Raw genomic sequence first — 18370 nt, 5'->3', positions numbered from 1 at the left:
TCAGCCATGGATTTACATGTATTCCCAATCCCGATCCCCCCTCCCACCTCCCTCTCCACCCAATTCCTCTGGGTCTTCCCAGTGCACCAGGCCGGAGCACTTGTCTCATGCATCCCACCTGGGCTGGTGATCTGTTTCACCATAGATAGTATACATGCTGTTCTTTTGAAATATCCCACCCTCACATTCTCCCACAGAGTTCAAAAGTCTGTTCTGTATTTCTGTGTCTCTTTTTCTGTTTAAAGAATTCATTTGAACCAGTCCTAATGAGATGGATGAAGCTGGAGCCCATTATACAGAGTGAAGTAAGCCAGAAAGATAAAGAACATTACAGCATACTAACACATATATATGGAATTTAGAAAGGTGATAACGTTAACCCTATATGCAAAACAGAAAAAGAAACACAGAAATACAGAACAGACTTTTGAACTTTGTGGGAGAATGTGAGGGTGGGATATTTCAAAAGAACAGCATGTATACTATCTATGGTGAAACAGATCATTATTCAGTTTTAACAGCTATTAACTCATTGTCAATCTTGTAACCAGTCAATCTTAAAGGAAATCAACCCTGAATACTCACTGGAAGAACTGATGCTGAAGCTGAAGCTCCAATACTTTGGTCACCTGATGCGAACAACTGACTCATTGAAAAAGACCCTGATTCCAGCAGAGATTGAAGACAAAAGTAGAGGAGCATGTCAGAGGATGTGATGGCTGGATGGCATCACTGATGCAATGGACATGAACTTGGGGAAACTCCAGGAGATGGTGAGGGACAGGGAGGCCTGGCATGCTGCTGTCCACGGGGTCAAGAAGAATCAGACACGACTGGGTGACTGAACAACAACAATCTTGTATCACTTATAATTTAAGCAAATTCTAGACATAATATCATGTGAATGTTTCCCTATCTGTCTATACAACATAACCACAATACAATTATCACATCTAAAAGTAATTAATAATAATCTCCAATAACATTATTAAAAAATAGGGAATTGTGTTTTCTAGTTTAAAAATAAATTATTACATTTTCTAATTTTGGAGTGTTGTATCTGTAGAGAATATGTGAAAAAATTTTATTTGCATTAAAAAATAGGTTTGTATTCCAAAAACAGATAGGAACTGTTAACATCCATATATTTCTCTTCCAATTATTTAAATGCAGAGATTTGCTTTCGTTGTTCAGACAGCATCTCTCTGGCAAATGCCCTTAAATTTGGAGTCACAGTCTTCGGAATACACGTGATTTCTTGTTATGACAGCACAGCTCATGTTATCAATGGCTCCAATCACCGAGAAACTAGAAGATACAAGGCAGACTTTAGAGCATTTATCTTAAAATAATGGTTATACGTCTTAAAGTTTCCCCCAGCCAACTTGTGCAGGTAATTTTTTTTTTTTTCCAGCAGTCAAAATGTTGCAGAGATTTTGGAATAGACTCTTCTTTTGTTGCCAGGGACAACAAAAGATTTTAGAATAACAACAGATTTGTCATGACAAATTATAACAACAATATTATATTATAACAACAATAATAACAATAAGAGATTTTAGAATAGACTCTTGTGTTGCCAGTGAGGCACTCTTGATTTGCTTATCCTCCACGCCCTCCCTTCCCAGATGGCTCTTATCTGAGTATCAATACTGTGGGAGTGCAAGTCTGAAGACTAGGAGCATTCCTGACTGTTCCTGCCCTCTCAACCCTCGAATCACATGTATCAGCAAGTCCTGGGCATCCCATCTCAAGATTAGTTCTGGCATCCATTTACTTCTCTCCCAAGCTACTGTTACCTCTCTTTCTCCCTGGTCAGAGCCTTGTGATTGAAAATCCATTTCCGTGTCACTTTCCATCTACTCATTTTTCGCATAGCGGCATAAATAATGTCCTTTCAAGACAGCTAAATGCTAAAATGAAAGTTTTGATAAAGTTTACTTGGTGATAGATATTCTACATACTAGTGGGAGTTTCGGGAGTTTCGAAGTTGGAAACTAAGGATGTTTTTAAGTTAAAACTGCTTGCTGCTGCTAAGTCACTTCAGTCGTGTCTGACTCTGCGTGACCCCAGAGACGGCAGCCCACCAGGCTCCTCCATGCCTGGGATTTTCCAAGCAAGAGTACTGGAGTGGGGTGCCATTTCCTTCTCCAAAATAACTGCTAATTCTTCAGTTAACTTCAGTGGTATGTTAGGGTTAGGAATAGGTGTGAATAGAATAATTTTTGAGAGAGCTATTTCCTTAACTATTTTTTCTAGTCCTTGATTGTGTGTTTGTTAGTCACTCAGTCATGTCCAACTCTTTGCAACCCCATGGACTGTAGCCCGCCAGGCTCCTCTGTCCATGGGATTCTCCAGGCAAGAATACTGGAGTGGGTTGCCCTTCCCTTCTCCAGAGGATCTTCCTGACACAGGGATTGATCTGGCACCTCCTGCAACTCCTGCATTGGCACGTGGATTCTTTACCACTGAGACATCTGAGAAGCCCATCTGCATATCATTTTTCCTTAAATAATTAAATGAAAGCTTTTAAAATGAGATATGTTACTCAATTATCTACTCTCTTTCTACAATAAACTTCTTTTTTGGCTACAGGATTAAAAAAGAGAGAGAGAGAGAGAGACGCTGCCATAACAATATACTGTTTTCCAAATAAAAGAACAAAAAAAATGCCTAGTTATTTCTAACTAAATTTTGTCAAGTTTGCAATCAAAGCAGGTCCAAAGAATGAATACTACTTCATACTTTAGTTTAATGTTTGTGAAAGACAAGAATGAGTGGAAAATATCAATATCTAGAACTGAATAAATAGATTGAAATGAACTGACATTTCATGGTCATTGCCCCAAACTTGCCAAATCTCAGGTGCTCTAGCAGGTTAGAATGTTAAGAAAAATCAAAGCACAGAGAATATGCAAACATCTGTGACACATAAGAATCTTAAAACCTTCTTACATGTATTACATTATAGTGTTAACACAAGAATATTGTGAGAAAAGCTTCATTTTTCCATACATGCAAAAAAAATAGATTTTTTTCCTACACACACAAAAAAATTATTTCAATGAGATTGAAATAATTTTCTAAGGGCAAAATTGCAAATTTGCACTTTCTGATTTCAGCTCAAGAGATGTTTGTATATATTTCAGGTGTTTTTCATTTACAAGTAAATTTTATCTTTGCATTTTGTATATAGAAAATATTTGCTTGGTAATATTTTAAGGGAGATTTCAATCAGTTTAACAATGTAAAAGTAACGATCATTGTTTGCAATTAATAATTTACAGGTTCCATAATGAACACTTTCTAGTCCCTTTGCATGCTCAGTCACTCAGTCATCTCTGAATCCTTGCAATCCCACAGACTAGCCCACCAAGCTCCTCTGTCCATCAGATTTTACCAGCAAGAATACTGGAGCGGGTTGCCACCTCCTTCCCAAAGGAGTCTTCCCAACCCAGGGATCAAACCTGTGTCTCCTGCATTGGCAGGCTGATTCTTTACCACTGAGCCACCTGGAAACCCCCTCTATTCTCTCCAGTAAATGTTAAAAGGAGAAGGAGAGGAAGGAAAGAAGAGAGTAAACGAAGGAAGAAAAAAGATATGAAAGAAAGAAAAAAAAAGGAGAGGAAAAGTTTTTCAAAAGAAATGAGGAGAGAAAGAAGAAAAAGACCAGAAAGCAAAGAAGCTTAAATAAAAATACCTTTCTATAAATAAAACATCAATACCACCACCATCTCTCCCCTGCAAATAAGTACTTACATCTCTTGTTCCACAAAAAGGTGTTCATTTATCCATACCCATTGTTTTCCTGGGGATGCAATACATAGTCCAAGCCAACTAGGTTGTCCAGATTTTAAACTCTTCTGTATGAACTCCTATAGGAGAAATAGTATATTCATTCATTCATTCAAAAAAATTTGGGGATGTGAGGGTGATAGGGTTGTGACACCTGTCACCACATTGATCACCAGGGTTGATTCGGCGATCTGGCTGGCTAGGTGGGTGTCCCCTTCCTCCCTCACCACTCCGTGTGAGTCCCTCCAGAACTTGAGTTCCATCAAAGAGGATGACCATCCCAATAGAGGAGGACCAGTCTTCTGTCAAGAGTATACAAGTATCTGTACTCGCCTGCTAGAACCTCCAAACAAGCTCTCAAAAAAATATTGATGCCTTTTATATAGTAAGACACTGAGCCAGGCATTAATGAAATGATAAATAACCATTTCTTTCAGAATAATAGAGTTTTAAAAAATAAATAATAGTAATTGCAGGCCCCCGGGTGGCCAGAGAGAGCAGAGAGACCAGGGTGCCCTGTACTCCTGGGTGTCCTCTGAATTTGGCTACAGCCTCTCCCAGAACCCCTTCCCAGTCACTCCAGCAGGGCCTTTCCCTGACCCCGAGCTGCTTGTTGACCAACGCCCAATGGCCAGTGAAGGTTTACGGGCTCAATGAGGACCAGCAGTGGGACAGTCAGGACACTGGGCATGTTATCCGGCTACGTGGAGTGGCTGAAGGGCATGTCCCTGCTAGTTAGGGCCGGACAAAACGTGACCCACTGGAGAAGGGGTTGGCAAGTCACTTCAGGATTCTTGCCTTGAGAACCTCATGAACAGTATGCTGGTTAAGGAATGTTCAAAAGTAATGACTATGAACCACCCACACTTGGAATTGTACTTAGTGATTCACCCTTGAACACTTAAAAACTGTTTTTGACTCCTCACCAGCTCTTTTGAATTTTGAATCACAGGTAAATGTGCCTGTAGCTTTAAACAATCATGTTGACTTTCATTCCAAGTTTTAGAAAAAGCTGAAAATCTGTAACATTTTCCTTGACTCAGTAGCCAGTCACTTGGGCACACATAATTAGTTCCTGAAGGAAAACACAGGGGAAAGAAATCAGTTAAACTACAGTCATTAGAGAAAGTGTGAATAGTATCAACTATGACTGAGTGGAAAATAGATTTTTGCCAACTCATTTTTTTGTGATTAAAAGGTACCTCATTAGCAGAACGAGAATGAAAGTAATTCAGAATCTGTATATTTCCTGGAATGGAGGCAGTGTTCGGGGCTATGGATTGCAGAGAACAAAGCTTATGAATTCTGATCCCATAATTAGGAGAGATAAATATATATATTTTAAGTGTTTATAACTAATCGAAAAATTAAAAACCTGTTGTTTGATTCTTTCCCATATCTGTTTCTAATTTCTTTTCCTTGAGGCTGTCCTTACAACCTGCACTTCCTTTCTGTGAGATTACTTTTCATCATCGTTTCTTACCTTATTGTGTTGATTGCTTTTCAATTACACTGTTTCCCTAGTCTTGAATAGCCTTCCCTTCCTCTTCATCCTCTAAATTATGTGTATCTTTTAATGATCAACTGCATTTCTGAGGTAGGAGATAGGCGCCTGAGCCAGACAGCTGCTGTTTGTTAAGTGGAGTAAAATTGAAGTTTTGTTCTCACCCAGACCCTCCAAAGACAAAGCTAGTGGCAGAAGCTGAGCACTACTAAAGTAAAAAGATAAGATGACCACTTCTGAGGTCAAGGAAAACTCCCCTGTCTGCATGTACACAGGAAGACTCTTTGGGGGTCAAAAATGGAGGGTGTGCCATCCCATTGTAAGTGTGCACGTGTACCCACAGGCCTCTGCTGTGGGATCCATCTCAGCAAAATGTTTTTGTGCACCCATGTTGGGGAGGGTCTGAGGACTAGTCAAGTGTGGGGAAAGAACTGAGATACTTGGCCAAAGGTAAAGACCCAGAAGAACTGTCCTATACTAGTGATGTAGATTGCCTCTTTACTGTGCTCTGCCTCATTAGCAAGGACGCCCACACTCTTCCTCTCTGGGTGTGTATCTCTGCCTTGCTTCTGTCTTAAATAAACAAACTGCTTCTCTGTGTGCTTTCCCACTTTTTACACTGTTTCTAATAATAAACTTTGTGCATGTGTTTACAGTTTTTGCTTCCTTGAAACATTCTTGCTTTCAAATGGGGGAAAGAGCCAGGGCTGCTCTTCATCTAGTCTCTAACCCCTGGTGGACTAGAGGCTGCTATTGCTGCTGCTGCTAAGTCGCTTCAGTCGTGTCTGACTCTGTGCAACCCCATAGTCGACAGCCCACCAGGCTCCTCCATCCCTGGGATTCTCCAGGCAAGAACACTGGAGTGGGTTGCCGTTTCCTTCTCCGATGCATGAAAGTGAAAAGTGAAAGTGAAGTCGTTCCATCGTGTCCGACTCTTAGCGACCCCATGGACTGCAGCCTACCAGGCTCCTCCGTCCATGGGATTTTCCAGGCAAGAGTACTGGAGTCGGGGGACTAGAGGCTAGGATTCCTGATTGTCATCGAGGCTACCTAGGTTCAATTCTTGAGGAGGGAACTAAGATCTCTCTTTATGACTGCTCCCTGCTATCTCTCTGAGATCGTTTTTCACCTCAGAAACAAAGTTTTTAAGCAGTCATAATTTCTGCCACCTCTAAGAATCAGAACACTCAGGTGCCGCTTAACTAAGGATGAATTGTCCATGTCATTGTCACTTGTGAATGACTCCATAGCTTTTATCTGATAGGAAGGTTCTTCAGGTAACTGACATATTCATCTCCTATCATACATCACTTTAATTATGGTGCCTGAGGGTTGATTGTTGAATGATTGAATTAAATATCCATAAGTTAGAGCATGTCACACTTTTCATGGCTAATATTTTAGTTTGTCATCTATAAGCTTAAATTTTTTAAAAATTCATTTTAGGAAATTGAATTAAGATGTCTAGCTATGATGGGAAAACAAAGTTACATCAGCAGACATGACTTGAAGAAGACTATCATGGACTAATTTTCAATATATAAAACATCAATATATCTTTAACTACTTTCTACTAGGGAAGAGTTGACAATCCTGAATAACTATAATCTTCCAAAAATACGTGATGACTCAGGGTACTTGGATTCTAATCTCAGCTATACAAGTACATTCGTGCCTGTGTGCTAAGTCACTTCAGTCGTGTCTGAGTCTGTGCAACCCATGGACTATAGCTGCCTGGTTCCTCTGTCCATGGGATTCTCTAGGCGAGAATACTGGAGTGGGTTGCCATGCCCTTCTCCAGGGGACTTTCCTGACCCAGGGATTGAACTCACATCTCTTATGTCTCCTGCACTGGCAGGCAGGTTCTTTACCACCATGGCCACCTGGGAAGCCTGTACAAGTACATAGTCATGTGCTAAAATGACCTTAATATACTTCCAATTTTTTATTGGAGAGATGCTATTTATTCACTAGTGAAAATGAGTCATTTGGGCAAACTAATTCTATTACATGGATTCTGATAGACTGGTCAGTAAAGTACAGGTCTAGAGCTGCAAAACACACTGAAAATACTCCAAATGATCAATGTAATATGCTAAAGCCACAAAAAAATGCAAAATGTGGACACTTATTGTCCAGGAGAATTATAAGAGTTAATTCAGTTTCAAGTACCATGTTCTACAATAAGGAGAAATATCATGAGGATGAGGATGGAGAAAAATACTTATTGAGCAACAGGAATTTGTATCAATTCCTGTCTCAGATGGTTTACATAACAATAACTAACACAAAATGCCATTACTGTGGGCTAAGCAGGTTTATAAGCACTTAACATATATTTATTTTTTTAAAACAACTTTATAAAATAGAGAGATGCATTCAGTGAAGCAATAGAGATAGACACAGTAAAACGCAGGACATGAGAAATTAGACACAACCATAATCCATTTTTTTTCAACATTAAATAAATGTCTAAGTAGGAAACAAAAGGAAGTAAGGAGAATGTACAGATTTAGAGACTCGAGAGACATTTTAGCTGATGTAACTTCTTTGCTCTGATTTTAACAAATAAAATGGAAAAAAAGATCTAATGCTGATGGAATAGTAGATGATATTAGGAGGTCGTTGCCAACTTGGTTTTAGGAATTGTGGTAGAATTCTAAAATGGGCCCAAGGAGACATCAGATGGTGCAGCTGCTTTGGGAAATCAGGGGCAGTTCCTCCAAATATTCAAGCAAAGAATTGCTATATAACTCAATAATTCTATTCCTAGGTAGGCACTGCCATATATGAAATGAAAACACACCCACACTCACCTCAAGAGAGAAATGGTAACTATGTGATGTGATGGAGATAGAAATCATCTTGCAATATATGTATATTAAATCAACCCATTGTACACCATAAACAAACACAGGACTTATAGTGACATTGTGATTGTGTTAAACCCTTAACTGTCAGAATCACATACTAAAATATTTAAATATTAAATGGCATGATAGCTGGTAATTGCTTTAATAAAACCTAGTATGAAAGTGTGATAGAGGTGGAGATATAGATGAGATAATCTTCGTTACATATTGATAACTGTTGATACCAATTGAAAGGCACATGGAGATTTATTATATAATTCTTTCCACTTATAGTTATATTTTGCATAATACAAATCTGTTGTTTAGTGCAAAGTTTTGTCCAAATCATTTGAAATCCTGTGGACTGCAGCCCACCAGGCTACTCTGTTCATGGGATTTCCCAGGCAAGAATACTGGAGTGGGTTGCCATTTCCTCCTCGAGGGGATCTTCCTGACCGAGGGATCAAACACTGCTGGAGACCTGGGATTTCCCAGGCAAGAATACTGGAGTGGGTTGCCATTTCCTCCTCGAGGGGATCTTCCTGACTGAGGGATCAAACAATTCTGGAGACCGTGTCTCCAGCATTGGCAGGTGGGTTCTTACCACTGAACCACCAGGGAAACGTAATAGAAATACAAGAATATAATAAAACATAACCTTATGAAGTAGAAATTATTATGCTCAATTTACAGAGGAGAAAGTGAGTCACACAGACATTATCCTGAAGTCATACAGCTGATAAATATTAAAGCTGAAGTTTCAACCCAATTACTTTGGTTCCATAACCCATGTTACTAATGACTGAATCATGCCATCCTGCTCTATGCTAATTGGTATGTTAGAGTTCTTCAGAGAAGTAGAACTAACAGAATTTTGTGTCTGTGTGTGCATGTTTAAAGAGAGAGAAAGAAAGAATGAGAATGAAAGGAGAGAGAGATTTTAAGGAACTGGCTCATGTGGTCATTAAGGCTAGCAAGTCCAAAATGTTCAGGCTGGCAGGTTGGAGACCCAAGGAAGAGTTGGTGTTGCAGCCCAAATCTGTAGGCATTCTAGAGGTTTAATTTCTTCTTCCCCTGAAAACTTCAGTATTTGTCTCTTAGGGCTTTCAACCGATTGAGTGAAGTCCACCCACATTCTGGAAGGTGATTTGCTTTACTCAAAATCTATTGACTTACATATTAACATAACCTAAAAAGTATGTTCACAGCAACATTGAAACAAGTGTTTGATCAAATATGTGGGTATTGTGCACTGCCTAACCAAGTTCACACATGTAATTTGAACAGTTATAATTGGTTCAATCTACACGAAACATCCCATGTTAGTTATTATATTCTTCCTTTGCAAGTTTTCAAAACTAATGTTTAATTTTCCTAAATTTGTGTGACCAGTTAATTGAAATCTTTGATTCAAACAGAACAGCACATTACAGACAGATGATTACCTGCTAGGCCGGTGATATTAGCTTTCTGAAAGAAATCCATTTCTCTATCTGCACTCAATGCAAAGGGAAAAATATAAAGAGAAACTTAAAATGGATAGAAGTCTAGGTATGTGAAAATAAGCATGCTAGCACAAAATAAAAGCAATCAAATAAAAATTCAAAATCTCTCTTTTCTGCTATGCCTCTATTCCCCTCTGTCCTGAGAGTTAACTACTTTTTACTATATCTATTTTTACTGATTTAAGTACTAATCAAAGTTCCAAAAATTCTGTGCATTCTTAAAACTCATACCTTTTACTTTTTTGTATATTAATTTTTTCACTGAACTTTTTAATTGATATTATTTCATCTTATTGGAGGCATACACACAAGAAACTCCTTTCACCTTATTAAGTTCCTTCAGCTTCTTATTTGCATTATCTGTAGATTTTTTAACAGAATGAATTAATTGCTTTCCAGAACACAGAACAGCTGATAATCTGAAAGGTCTTTTGATTACATTCCCAAGCTAGTTTCACTCTATCTAAAATTAGCCTCACCCCCTTATTTGTTCCAAAAGAATGCATAAAAAACTTACATTAAAATCAAGATTGTTCATAATTTTTAGAACATTGCTACAGTGGTATAATTTTATGTACATTTGAAAATGTGAGGCCAATTTGTCTTTTCTTTGAGAGGAAATGAATTCTTCACGTAAATGTTTAGGGTCATGTCTTTGTCTGTGGTGTTCTGAAATACAATGAATCTATTCTGTCTGTCTATCTAATTGCTTTAGGAGCATTTTTATTTGTTTTTGATATGATATGATGGGAAATGCCACTATAAGCAAAGTAAGAGGCTGTCAAGACACCAGTCTAAAAGAGCATACCATAAAGTCTTCCCATTAATAACTTTGCTTCTGCACTCTTATCTCTGAAAATGGGCTCCTCTCCAGGTTTTGCTGTGAGGAACCGCTTCATCTGCATTGAAGCCATCTATTAACCGTTTTCTGAACTGTGGTTCCTTCCCTTGATTTATCCAATAGCATTAGCCCATCCACTTTTCATTTTCTTTACAATTTTCTTCATTTACCCTTTTGTGTTTCTATTCATTTTTCTACTTTGTTTTTTATTTAGTTATTTTTTACTATTCTAATATAAAATCTTGGGAAAGAGTGTAAGTAAATACTTATGGTCAATACTTTGTTTTGAACTAGAAGCATGAAAGTATTTTTAAACTGGTCAAAGTATAAGCACAAATCTAAAAGAAACACCAATATTAAAATTGTCACTAATTTATTTATATATTTATAAATAGTAAAGAATATTATCCCCACTAATATATGTATCAAGGTATTAAATTTTATCGGTTTCCTTGAGCCCTATATTTTCAAAAACTACAGTTTCAAGGGAAAGTTATAGAAACCATGAATTAGTCTGGTTTCTTCAAAAGAAACAACTACAGAATACATACATTAACTACTACTTCAGAAAAAAAAGTGTGCAGATACTTTTCAATCACTGTCTTTTCTCTCAAGGTGATACCAATGAGCACATAATTTTAATAAAAATACAGTAGCAATTTCTTAATAAAATGGTGCCAATCTTTACTGGAGGTTCTTCATAAGAAGAGGTATGGAATAAGTGTTAATTTTATACTTGAGTGTTTCCTAATTTTTCTTAATTTAAAAATAATTTTGTAATATGACATACATAACTGGTCAACTTACCAATATTGAGCTACAGTGTGGAGCTTATGTTGATAGTAAAAGGAACGAAAGATCAACTATTATTTTTGAAAGTGAAAAAATAAATTAAAATTCCATACTCACCCCGAAAGTTCAGGCCAATTACTGCCATCATGATAATAAGGGTGCCAATGCACCCAAGTACTAACATGAGACAGTAACACTGTAGATACAGGGCGACATCTGAAACATTGAAATTTTTTTCAAAAATTTTAGAAGTCTGTGACTATTTACTTTGTATACATTTTTCTGTATTGTTTTTATTACAGAGAAAATCTATGTTCATTTTAGATACAGCATTAGAATCTATGATTAATGTATGTATAAGCTTTTTACTTTAATTTATTTTTGTTTAATCTTTAGTTTATAATTTTAATTTGTACCCACATTATGACAAAAAAAGCATGATTAATTGAAGTTTTATTTATTTTTTTCTTTTTTTTCCATTTATTTTTATTAGTTGGAGGCTAATTACTTTACAATATTGTAGTGATTAATTGAAATTTTAAAATACAATACAAAAGCAGAGAGATGCTATGGTTATTGAATGTGTTGGATTATTCTGAAATTGTCTTGCTTTGTTGATTGTTTGGTGACTTTTGATGACTTACAATGACATTAAATTGTTTCTGCATGAATAAAGTATATATGTATATATATGTGAATAATATATCATGCATATAATATATTAAGTAATATATTAAGGGGTTTGAGGGAGAATGGATTCATGTTTATGTACGGCTGAGTCCCTTTTCTGTTCACCTGAAGCTATCACAGCATTATTAAGAAGCTATACCCAACACAAAATAAAAAGTTTAAAAAATTAATTAAAAAATTTAAAAATATAAAATAGAAGGAGATGCAAAAGTAATATACTAGAGGTATGAAGCCTTAGTATATAAAATACAAAATATATAATTTATATTCTATATGTAGAATAATATCTATATCAGCTACTGTCATGTATATTATTTATTTTAATGACTCACTATAACAAATAAAAGAACATTTATTGAAGTTCTATTACTGTACCAGTCACTGTACTGGAAATATTTCCATGTTATTCCACTTTTACATATGGTATACTGTATTTTCCTGGCTTTGATGTTTTGGACAGAAATTAGCATCAACCTAAACAGCATAGATCTTGATTAGTGAAGCTTGTCTAAAATTTATGCCATAGTACTCCTCTGGCTCAGATTTGGCAGGAATGGTCCCTTTACAGAGGAGAAAACAGGGAACTTTCAAATACCTTAAATAGAGATACTATGTTAAGATCCTCTTTCAATTTTAATCTATTTTTGGTCACATACAAAAGTAGAAAGACCTCTGAAAAAGTGAAGGTGAAGTTGTGTCCGACTCCTTGCAACCCCATGGACTATACAGTCCATGGAATTCTCCAGGCCTGAGTATTGGAGTGGGTGGGTAGTCTTCCCTTCTCCAAGGTATCTTTCCAACCCAGGGATTAAAACCAGGTATCCTGCATTGCAGGCGGATTCTTTACCAGCTGACCCACCAGGGAAGCCCAAGGATACTAAAGTGGGTTACCTATCCCTTCTCCAGGGGATCTTCCTGACCTGGGAGTTGAACCGGGGTCTCCTGCATTACAGGAAGATTCTTTACCAGCTGAGCTACCAGGGAAGCCCCAAAGACCTTTACTTCACCCAAAATCCTCATAATACATTTTCTCAATTTTATGACCAGATATCAGTCCTGGGCACATAGATCTGCAGTTAACAGGTTCCGTACTTGCCAGAGAGGACAATTTTAAGTTTAATGCCAAATACTATTATAGCTATAAATTAAAAGCCAATGTTCTTTTACATAAGCCACAATTTACATACTGTATCAAGCCAGGTACCTGAAGTGCATTGTACTGGTCCATTCTATACCCACTTAACTGGTTGCCATTAGCCTAAGTGGTTCAATATTAAGAAACTGCTCTTTGAATTCCATTATTATTACTCCTGCAAGATTATTAGTTGTGTTTTTCATATCTGCTTTATCTTGGGAAATTTTCCTTGCCTGGTGGGCCACAGTCCATAGGGTCGCAAAGAGTTGGTCACGACTGAGCAGCTAACACTTACTAGCTTACTTACTTACTTATGCAATAAGTGTAACTTTATTTTACAGTATGAGTCAAATAACTGGGCAGGTTTTCTTTTCACTCATCAGTAATAAGCAAGCTTAGAATCCAATTTATCAAACACAAATATGCTTAATATGTAATTTCTGCTGAATTACAAGCTTAATATATGTTGCCAGTCCTTTTCATCTTTCACTCATAATTTAAATGGATGTTATCTTATATTCTATGTATCTATACTCAGATTTCATATGTCTCTACTCTCTTGTCTATTACAAGGTGGTTTATACTTTAAAGAAGAAATAGCTAATAATTTAGTTTCATTTACTGTAATGTCTACATTAAAAAAATCACAATATAGGGACTTCCCTGGCAGTTCAGGGGTTAAGATTTCACACTCCCAATGCAGGGGGCACAGGTTTGATCCCTGGTCGGGGAACTAAAATCCTGCATGCTACATGGCACAGCCTAAAAAATAAATTAAAAATAAAGTAAAATAACAGGAAGAAACATCCATAAAAAAGAGGGGAGCATAAAATGAAAGTAGATATTTAAATAAACATTAAAAAGAGAGAAAAAAATCACAATATATGTTTGCTTTATTATAAATAAAAATATTGAGATTTAAAAGAAAAAAAGAAATTGTCAAAGGTCAGGCACTTTGTGGGGCTTAGGGTTGAATTCAGTCAATTTGACTCAATTTGACTCTCATTCCCAATGGAGTATTCTGCCAATTCCGTGGATCTTTTGTGAACATTGAAAATATGTATGTATAAAAATGACTTTAAGGCTATGAAACACTATATACCACTGCTACTCCCAATACTAGCTCTTTACTTTTGAAGTATAGTAGATGTCTTCATGTACATAACACACCCAAATGATTGTGTAGCTTTCTTATATTTTATAAAAGAGATAATTTATGCAAAAATACTGTTTTTGACCTTTTAGTTGAAAGTTGCATTCTTATTCTATTCAAAGTATTGCTACTTTGAAGGGATTATACATTATCCTATTAGCATTTCTCTGTACCCATGGGTGCAAAAATCATCTTTTTATGGTTGATGCTTATAGAAGTCTGAACAGTTTATCTTAGACGATTCATGATCATCTTTTAAAATCCCAGAATATGGTTAATTTTAAAACATTGATGATAATTTTGCTCCTAACAGAATAATGCAACCTTAAACTGGAGTCTAAATGAAGGGGACTAATATTCCTACCTTTAGATTTTTTTCTCGATTCAAAGCGATTCTTGAATTTCAGCCTCATATAGCCATCTTCATTCTCCATTTCCTCAAACGTTTTCATACAATATTACCCAGAAAATAGGAAAAATAAAATAGAGAATATCCTCAGCCTTGAATACTTCTCCTAAGCACGATATACCAAAAGCTAAAAGGAAGTCCAAAAATAATCAAAATTCACTCTGGCAGGGCTATCTAAAACCACACAGGATATGTTGGTGAATGAAAATGAAGAGACATGTTGATTTCTAGATAAAATTCTGTATGTTGAAAGGTAAGAGTGGTTTTTTTTGTTTGACTCTTTTCAACTACCTTGTTATAAATAGACAAATAACTTGGCTGAATTATGCTCTGGTGTTGTTGGAAGGTAGAAATTGTGAGAAGTGAAATTGAATATCTTGCTAAGGAGATGTCCATGCAAAGTGTTGAAGGTTCTGCCAGGGTGTCCTTACTATTTATAGTAATATGTGAGAGGTGAGAGATAAATTAAGGAATCATTAAGCAAAGAAACCAGAAATTGAAGATTTGGAAAATTCTCAGCCTACCCATATAAAGGAAGTAAAAAGGCATGCTCTGGAGAAAAGACCAGAAGTGTGGCCAGACAATCATTCCATAAAGAGACTATGCATGATTTTCATTAGCCTTATCATCAGCCCACTAGGGTTTGCAGTGGTAGAGAATCTGCCTGCCAATGCAAGAGATGTGGGTTCGATCCTGGGTGGGTAGATCCCTTGGAGTAGGAAATGTCAACCTGCACCAACATTCTTGCCTGGGAAATTCCATGGACAGAGGAGACTTGTGGGCTAGAGTCCATGGGATCGAAAAAAGTCGAACACAACTGAATGACTGAGCACACACACACAAACACACATCATCACCATCATCAGAAGCCATGAATAAAGGTAGAAATATACCAGCAGAGACATTGCAAGTTTGAAATAAATGGGGCAGAGGTAAACTAACATAAAGGACGATTTTCAGACGTCTGGAGCTATCCTGCTGTGAGCATGCTTTATCCTTCAAGAAGGATGGTCCTGAAGACCATTTGGAGATCATCAGGGTTACTACTCCCACCATAAGCCTAGAGCATGCAGAAACAAGCAGGGGTGAGGAATGGTGACAAGCCTATTTCCTCCTGGATTTCTGAATGTGGGGCCACCTCCTCAGCTTCAGCAGACAAGGCCGCCCCCCCCATTCAGAACCTCAAAGACAAGGCCATCACTCAGATCAGAGCAGGCAGGGCCTCCACCTAAGACCCTGGAGATGACGCTGCTCTTCCAGTAGACCCAGAAAGCAGAACATCCAGTCAAAGAGGATAATTCTTGAGTCTTCAGGGTCAATGGAATTTGCCTCTCCAGGATTTGGACTGGCATGGAACCCATGACTACATTATTCTTTCTGATTTCTACCTTTTGGAGAGGGAGTGTCTGCCTTGAGCCTGCCTGATCCTGTATTACAGAAGCACATAACTTGGACGGTTTCACAGCTACAGGGGCATTTTGCCTTGGGATGCATCACACCTGGAGTCTCACCATCTCTGATTTAGATAAGACTGTGCACTTGGAATTGATGGATGGGTTGAGATTCTTGAAGCTGTTGGGTTGAATGTATTTAACATGTGAGAAAGACATGACTTTTGGGAGCCAGAAGATGGAAAATTATGGGCTAAGTTTTGTCCCTCAAAGTTCAGACATTGACACCCTAACTTCAAATGTGACTGTATTTGGAAACAGGGCCTTGATCAAGATAATTAAGGTGAATACACTGGGGGGAGCCCTAATCTGATAAGACTGGTGCCCTTGTTAAAAGGAATGAGACTCCAGAGAGTGCTCTCTCTTCTTGCACACAGAAAAAAAAAAAAAGGTAACATGAGGACACAGTGAAAAGACAGCCATCTGTAAACCAGGAAGAAAGATCTCAGCAGCCATCTACCTTCTGGCACCTTGATCTTGGATTTTCAGTCTCCAGAACTGTGAGAAAATAAATTTCTATTGTTTTAGCTACCACGTATTTTTTTACAGTGGCCTGAGAGGTTGCCATAACAAATCACTTTGAGGGTGGACTCGGCATTTATTAGGATTTATACTAGTCATGGTATTGAAGAGGACCTGCTTTCTCTTTCAATAACTGAAGTTCAGTCATTAAATAGAATCGTTATTGAAAATTACATTATCTAAACTTAAATAACTCATATTAAATGCAAAGTATATACACTACTATGTATAAAATAAATAACTAATGAGCACCTACTATATAGCCCAGGGAGCCCTAGTCAATGTTCTGTGGTGACCTAAATGGAAAGGAAATCCATAAAATAGGGGTTATGTGTATTTGTATAGCTGACTCACTTTGGTTTACAACAGGAATTAGCACAAAGTTGTAAATTAACTATGCTCCAATAAACTTAAAAAAAAAAACAAAGGTAATTAAAAACACATAAAAATTCAAAGCTGTGGTTTTTCTAGCAGTCATGTATGGATGTGAGAGTTGGACCTTGAAGAAAGCTGAGCACAGAAGAATTGATGCTTTTGAATTGTGGTGTTGGAGAAGACTCTTGAGAGTCCCTTGGACTGCAAGGAGATTAAACCTGTCAATCATATAGGAAATCAATCCTGAAGATTCTTTGGAAGGACTGATGTTGAAGCTGAATCTCCAAACTTTGGCCACCTGATGCAAAGAACTGACTCATTGGAAAAGATCCTGATGCTGGGAAAGATTGAAGGCAAGAGGAGAAGAGGAAGGCAGAGGATGAAATGGTGGATGGCATCATTGATTCAAAGGACATGAGTTTGAGCAAGCTCCAGGAGTTGGTGATGGACAGGGAAGCCTGGCGTGCTACAGTCCATGAGGTCACAAAGAGTCAGACATGACTGAGCGACTGAGCTGAACTGAATAAAAACACAGAAGTCACCAGTTTTTTTTTTTTTTTTATTAGTAGTAGTATTATGAAGCTATTTATACACAGATCTGTATTTATACACAGATCTGCTACTGCACATCTGTATTAAATTCTGGTGTATTTATACACAGATCTGCTACTGCACATCTGTGTTAAATTCTGATATTCACTAATGTCACAAAGGTAGCTTGCAATCAGCCACACTGGGCATAATTGCATCATAGAAACCACTGAATTATTACAATTAAAAAGACTGACCATATCAAAAGTTGCCATTGATGTGAAATCACTGGAACCATTCTACATTAATGATGGACATAGTACAATTTCTTTGGGAAATGTTATATTTTTATAAGCTGTTTTAAACATATTTTCATCGAATAAGAAAACAGCTTGTGGTAAAATTTATAACCAAAAGGTTTGTATTTAATGCATGCAATCTGAAGAGTGTGGACATAAGCCAGTAATAACTTCAGCACAACTAAGATGGTAGACATACCCATCACCTTCCAGATCACAACTGGAGTGTTCTTATCACAAAAGAGAGAGAAAAGACAAAAATATATATTTTCTATCTGACCTAGCAATTCTACTCCCAGGTATTTCCTCAAAAGATAAGAAAATATATGTACACAGAAAGACTTTAACAGAAATATTGATGCTAGTTTTATATATAGTAGCAAAAGTCGGAAACAACTCAATGGGCTAGTGATAAGCAAAACTTTATAAATCCACACAATGGAATTCCATGTAGCAGTAATAAAGAATGAACCATTTGTCTATGCAACCATATGGATGAAACTCAAAAGCATTATG

The 18370-nt window shown here is 37.1% G+C and overlaps 1 protein-coding gene across 1 annotated transcript; it reads right to left on the bottom strand.

The window, feature by feature from the left end:
- Nucleotides 1-1108: 1108 nt before the first annotated feature.
- KLRF2 (killer cell lectin like receptor F2) lies at nt 1109-14701 on the bottom strand. The gene is made up of 6 exons (XM_043882216.1): nt 14632-14701; nt 11407-11505; nt 9597-9644; nt 4722-4870; nt 3760-3875; nt 1109-1308 (listed from the first exon to the last, which is right to left on the bottom strand). The coding sequence occupies exons 1-6, from the start codon at nt 14699-14701 to the stop codon at nt 1191-1193; spliced, it is 600 nt and encodes a 199-aa protein (XP_043738151.1). The 3' UTR covers nt 1109-1190.
- Nucleotides 14702-18370: the final 3669 nt, after the last annotated feature.

The sequence above is a fragment of the Cervus elaphus genome, chromosome 22 (assembly GCF_910594005.1).
Source record: "Cervus elaphus chromosome 22, mCerEla1.1, whole genome shotgun sequence".
Lineage (NCBI taxonomy): Eukaryota > Metazoa > Chordata > Mammalia > Artiodactyla > Cervidae > Cervus > Cervus elaphus.
Note: the sequence above shows the minus strand (reverse complement) of the source record. Positions and strands in the feature narration are given on the sequence as shown.